The sequence below is a fragment of the Barbatula barbatula genome (genome assembly GCF_947034865.1).
Source record: "Barbatula barbatula genome assembly, chromosome: 5".
NCBI lineage: Eukaryota > Metazoa > Chordata > Actinopteri > Cypriniformes > Nemacheilidae > Barbatula > Barbatula barbatula.
The window spans coordinates 20,980,309-20,986,501 of NC_136769.1; the positions used below are offsets into that span (position 1 = coordinate 20,980,309).

A 6,193-nucleotide genomic window follows, 5' to 3' on the forward strand; every position below is an offset into this window, starting at 1 on the left:
CCCTGCATTTTGCTTTTATGTGCTGGAATTAGTCTGTGGAGAAGCCCCAGTGTTGGAAAATATTTACAGATGTTCACTATATTTCCTGTTTTTAGTTTGGAAAGAGCCAATCCAAAAGAAGATATTGTTTAACTTATTGATTGTGCAGAGCTGGACTGTGATAGATTTTAATTACAGAAGAGGGGTTCTCGTTATCACTAATGAATCTACAGAGTACAAAAAAGACAAGAAACAGTGTCTCAGACTATCAGTGAGTGTATTCTTCTGTTGAAGAGAAATGGCTGGGAACAGAAATTTACTGAGTCACTTACTTTTTCTTTTCCTGAGCTCTGTTTGCAGAGCGGTTCCACAGAGAGGGATTCCAGTTAATAGTCCACAAGCTCTTGGGTTCCAGCAAAATGAACAGAGATTTGGACTTGATCAGCAAACTGAAAAACAGTTTTCTCAGCAGTTTCCACTTCAGAAGCCGGTGGTGCAGTCAGAACCTCTTGACAAGTGTGCTGTAGCTGATTATGAGCAGATCCAGTGTGGAGAACCTGGTATCAGTGGTGCTGAGTGTGAAGCTATAAACTGCTGCTTCAATGGACAGCAGTGTTATTATGGGTTGTCAGGTAAGGCTGTTTGACCAGTTAAATGTTTCTTGCCAAGCTGATCCTCTGATAACTTACTTTTTTTCATTACAGTGACTGTCCAGTGTATAAGAGATGGTCAGTTTGTGTTAGTGGTGGCTAGAGATGTCACGCTACCTCGTCTGAGTCTGGACACGGTCCGTCTGCTGGGTGGAAATGAAGCACCTTGTGGTCCTGTTGGTTCCACACCTTCCTTTGCCATATACCAGTTTCCAGTCACTGCATGTGGCACAAGCATGATGGTGAGTTTGCTGTTTGTTATTTGGCTATCTAGAACAGACTTTGTCAATCGTGTTTCTGCTTGCAGGAGGAAAATGGTTATGTGGTGTATGAGAACAGAATGACTTCATCCTATGAAGTGGGGATTGGACCTCTTGGTTCCATCACAAGGGACAGTCATTTTGAGTAGGTTATCTTTGTTCTCATGAGTGACTCTTGAACCGATGTCAGATGCTCACTGTTTGTGTAGACTTCTCTTCCAGTGTAGATATTCTGCCACTGCAGTGGAAGCTCTGGTTGTGGAGATCAACACTGTTCCACCACCTCCACCTGTTGCTGCCTCTGGACCCCTCCGGGTAGAACTTAGACTGGGGAATGGCCAATGTGTCACTAAAGGCTGTGCAGAAGGTAGTGATTTACTAGTCTTCAAAAAAGTCGTCGTACTCATAGTTCTGGTCTAAAACTCTAGATTGAGACCGTAATGCAAGTGTTAATCTTCAGGAGATGAGGCGTACATGTCCTACTACGGTGAGGATGAGTATCCAGTCACAAAAGTCCTGCGAGAGCCTGTGTATGTTGAGGTGCGCATTTTGGAGAGAACTGACCCCAATCTTGTCCTGATGTTGGGGCGCTGTTGGGCGACATCAGCCCCTAGTCCTCTCAGTCTACCTCAGTGGGATCTTCTAGTTGATGGGTGAGTAGAATATAAATAATTTGTCTTGATTGTGCCCTATGAACGAGTCCTGACTGTCACTTCTGTTTTAGATGCCCTTACCAGGATGATCGTTACCTGACTGCACTGGTTCCTACAGTTGGCTCGCCTGGTCTTCAGTTCCCAACCCACTACAAGCGCTTTGTTGTGAAGATGTTCACTTTTGTGGATCCAGCGTCACTGGCCCCTCTGCAGGAGACCGTATGATTTCCTTACACCCTTCTGTATCTATATGTCCTTGTATTTGTTGCTAAAGCTGATTTTTGTTTGTCAGATCTACATTCACTGTAGTACAGCGGTGTGCCACCCTGCTTCTGGCACCTGTGAACCGAGCTGTGCCAGGAAAAGCCGTATGTGTTTAACTTTGGTTTGATTTGCTGTTTTAGTGTCGTCCTGACACTTTCTTGTGTTCCAGGGAGAGCTCTTGCTGACAAGAGGCGTGAAGAAACCATGGTTTCCAGTGAAGGGATTGTCTTTACAATGTAAACTGAATTGCCCTTTTTAATAAAGTCATTGGACTAAGCATTTTGATAGCTGTGGTTTTCTCCCCGATGTGTTGCGGTATAAATGGCAACAGTGGTGTAAGGTTAAATGAGAACTTTATAAACAAGCATTTTGAAGCGCCTTTCCTAGGCTCAAGGGACACAAATTCACTCAAGTCACTAAAAAGGATGCAATTGCATTTTGATATCAAAGACTGAAAATTAGGCAAAACAAATCTATGACTAGGTGAGCCAAAATGAGACTATTACACTATGCAAATGATAGTAGTCAATACGTTTAAGTGATATGCAGGTTAGAGAGACTGCCAAAGAACTGAACGAGTGTTTTGTGCTTAAATTCACTTAAAGTGGTCAGCTGTGGCCTAATGGTTAGAGCGTTGGGCTTGTGATCAGAAGGTCGGCGGTTCTAATCTCAGTGCCAGCAGGTCATGACTGAAGGGCCCTTGAGCAAGGCACCTCACCCCTGATTGCTCTGCAGTAATGTGCCACTGTATAAAACTACTTGTAAGTCGCTTTGGATAAAAGCGTCTGCCAAATGAATAAATGTAAAATGTAAAGTGGTCCTTTGAATGCTAAGGGGAGTGAGTTCCAAAGTTTGGATGCTTTGAACGAAGACCTTCCGCCAATTGAAGCTAAACTGAACCTATGCACACGAAGTTCAGAACGGTGGGGGAAATGTAGTAAATAAGAATAGTAAATGGACTTCTAGAAAAGGAAAGATTGGAGACAAACATCAGGAACAAAGCGAGAGAGAAGATGGTCAATCTAGAAGGAGTAAAAGGTAATGGTAAAGTTTATGTAAAAGGAGGTAAATGTCTGAAATCTGTTAAAACGTACAAAAGCATTGAGGGAGACTGTCGGAATCATTGAGAATGCAAAAATGCCACGAGAAGGTATACTGATTGTCTTTTGTAAGGATAGTAAGCAACAGAAGGAATTAAAACTTTACTTGGACAAAAAGTGACGTCTAGTATTGTGGAGAGAAGGAAATGGTTGGGTAATGCCTACCTACCAAAAACAGTAGCCTAGGCTGCTTGTCTGCAAGCTTTGTCTTATTTAGGCTAATCGTGGCAAACTTAGCCTAGATTTATGAAGATTTTAATTCATATCATAAAACTTGATGGTGATCGTTCGTTTGTTATACATCACAAACTCACCTTTTCTGACAACGACAACGTTGAGTCGTATCACCCGACAACCGCGACAATCTCCTTCTAGGGCCGCTGATGCAGGCTCAGCTCAGGTGCCGGTCGCGTGCAGCGCTGCACCCATGTCAACAGAGTTTGTCCTTCCCCTTCTGACTTTCACTTTAGTTGCCTGAATATGGAAGTGAATGAGGCTTTGCGTTTTTTTATCTACACCTATGTGAAATTCTGCATCCATTGTATGATTTATTTATTTTCGACCCAGGAAGGGCCACGTGAGTCGACGAGGGCATATGGGCAGTTGCCCGGGCAACCTGAGCAAACCCCCTGTGCACGTCCCTGATCCCCAGGGAAAGACGATATCTGTTATGAAATGATAAAAAACCTTTCAGAGGTTTCCCTGAATGTTATTTCAATAAGGTATGGGAACTAGGTGAACTTCCCCCTACATGGAAACATGGAGTGATCATTCCTATCGCTAAGTCTGGTAAAAATCGTTCTTTAGCCACTAGTTATTGGCCAATTGCATTGACATCAAACTTATGTAAGTTAATGGAAAGAATGGTGGTAGCCAGGCTAAATTATACAATAGAAAAGGAGAGCATTCTATGCCCTCATCAAAGCGTTTTCAGAAAAGGATGAAATACTATGGACTCAGTTATATGTTTACAATCAGATATCCGAAAGGCAATGGTGAATAAAGAGGTACTAGTTGGAGTGTTCTTTGATATGGAGAAGGCTTATGACATGCTATGGAGAGAGGGGCTTCTGATTAAGTTAGATAATTGGATAATGGATTTTTTACTCAATAGGACTTTTCAAGTGAGGGTTGGGACAAGTTATTCCAGGACTTATACTATTGATAATGGAACACCACAAGGTAGTGTGTTGTAGAGTCTGGTATTCCTTAGAGTTAATATACGATCTCCTGATCACCCGCTGGACGAGTGTATTTAGTTGTCGCTATCATTGATTCTGCCGCATCAGATAAAGTGTAGAAGATAGGTATGGTAAATCACCGTTAATTATGCATATCTTACTGTGGTAAACTTCATAGTTTCCCGAGATGCACTACAGTGTGTAGCCCACTATGGCTACACATGTGGTAAGCTTTCCTGTGACTCAGTGGTTAAAGTATGGCGCTAGCAACGGCAAGATCAAGATCGGGTTCGATCCCAGGCTATTGCACATAGTCAGAAACAAAATGTATAGTACAATGCAATGTCAGTCGCTTTGGATCAAATTGTCTGCCAAATGCGTAAATGTTAGCTGTATGCAGAAATAAATCAGAGAAGTGGGCTAACAAATGGAGCTTTAGGTTGTCTATAGAGAAACCAAAGATATTGTGTTTTTGGTTATGCAAAGATAAAGATGAAAAGAAGAAGAATTATTTGAACCAGAAGTATAATGATAGTGACTAGATATACACAGACGGTCCAAAAATCCAGAATCAGGAAATACAGCAGCAGCTATATATATATATATATATATATATATATATATATATATATACCTCATATGGGTCATAGCATTGTTAAAAGGCTTTCGAATGATGTTTCAGTATTTACAACATAACTAGTGGCAATATTAATGGCAATGGTGTGGGTGGAAGAATCAAATATAAAAAAATGTCATATGTTCTGATTCTTTTTCAGCATTGTGCAGTTTAAAAAGTGGTAAATCAGAAGCTAGACAAGACATCCTATATGACATATTACAGATCCTACACAGAATTAATCCGCTAGATACATATATTACATTTATATGGGTACCAGTTCATGTAGAGTGGAAGGAAACGAGACGGTGGAAAAAATGGCAAGGGAGGGATTGAAGAAGAATGAAGTTGATATCAAGATACTGTTTAGCAAAGCTGAAGCGATGTGTATAAGAAAGCTGTTTTAAGAATATGGCAAGAGTTAAAAGGAAGACACCTTTTTAGTTTCCAAGACAAGGTAGGGAGTGAAAGGAGTAAATATGGAACCAGAAAAGACGACACTATTATATCTAGGCTATGAATTGGGCACACTAGACTAAACCAACATTTTCACCTGATAGGGAAAAGTATGACAAGTGGGTGTGACAGAAACAGTGGAGCATGAGTTACTACATTGTAAGGCATATAGTAATGAGAGAGCTCAACTTGTTGAAGATCTTAAAGAATTGAAAGTCCAACTAAAATTTAAAGAATTATTTCAGAGTGCACAGAAAGAATCTAAAATATACCCTATTGTATTAAGGTTTCTGAGAGAGTCACGTTTGCCACACATAATTTAAGGTTGTTAAATATACATATGTATAAAGGTTTATAAGGAAATTAAATGTTTTTTTTTAATTAAGTCTGGTAGTACTTTCCACTTTCACCTCCTTAGTCTTCACACTCCATCCCAGAAGATGGTGGATATGCACCACAAGCTGGTTTGCCAACCGACATTAAACAAAAGAAAAGAAAGAAAGACTCATGCGAGTGAATGGTCCATCAGTTGTACACTTCAAAATAGCATTTGAGGTGATCAGATTTGAGCACTTCAGTTTGGAACAGCCAAGGAACAGTTGACTTGGCAGTTTCCACTTTAACAAGCAACTCTGATGTGGTTGTACTCCATTGGGAATACACCCCTTGACCTGTTCAGTACAGCACTGCTGTTTAAAGGTCCAAGGTCCGCTTGTCTGCTGAATGCAAGGTTCTTGATGGGGTGTACGAGTGTAGGAGGGTGTGAAAGTATGCCAGTGCAGATCCAGTGATAGTCCTGTAGGCAAGCATCAGTGACTTGAATCTGATACGGGCTTCAACCAGTAGCCAGTGGAGAGAGATGAAAAGGGGTGTCATACGAGTCTTTTTGGGATGTTGGAAGATGAGCCCTGCTGCTGTGTTTTGATAGCCTTTGCAGGAAGACCAGCAAGGAGAGCATTGCAGTAGTCCAACCTTGAGATTACCAGGGCCTGGACAAGGAGTTGTGCCGCATGCTCAGTGAGATAGGGTCTAAC

The 6,193-nt window shown here is 41.4% G+C and overlaps 1 protein-coding gene across 1 annotated transcript; it reads left to right on the forward strand.

The window, feature by feature from the left end:
* The first annotated feature begins 202 nt into the window (after positions 1-202).
* LOC306894168 (zona pellucida sperm-binding protein 4-like) lies at positions 203-2,214 on the forward strand. The gene is made up of 8 exons (XM_079456467.1): positions 203-611; positions 684-871; positions 937-1,034; positions 1,099-1,256; positions 1,350-1,542; positions 1,614-1,761; positions 1,835-1,910; positions 1,976-2,214. Exons 1-8 carry the CDS (start codon positions 278-280, stop codon positions 2,044-2,046), a joined length of 1,266 nt encoding a protein of 421 aa, XP_079312593.1. The 5' UTR covers positions 203-277; the 3' UTR covers positions 2,047-2,214.
* The last annotated feature ends 3,979 nt before the right edge of the window (positions 2,215-6,193 follow it).

Bases quoted from the DNA above. Each gene is read 5' to 3' on its own strand.
- LOC306894168 (XM_079456467.1), top strand. From the start codon at position 278: ATGGCTGGGAACAGAAATTTACTGAGTCACTTACTTTTTCTTTTCCTG. The intron at 1,035-1,098 runs GTAGGTTATCTT...CTGTTTGTGTAG, and splicing joins ACAAGGGACAGTCATTTTGA to ACTTCTCTTCCAGTGTAGAT. The intron at 1,911-1,975 runs GTATGTGTTTAA...CTTGTGTTCCAG, and splicing joins GAGCTGTGCCAGGAAAAGCC to GGAGAGCTCTTGCTGACAAG.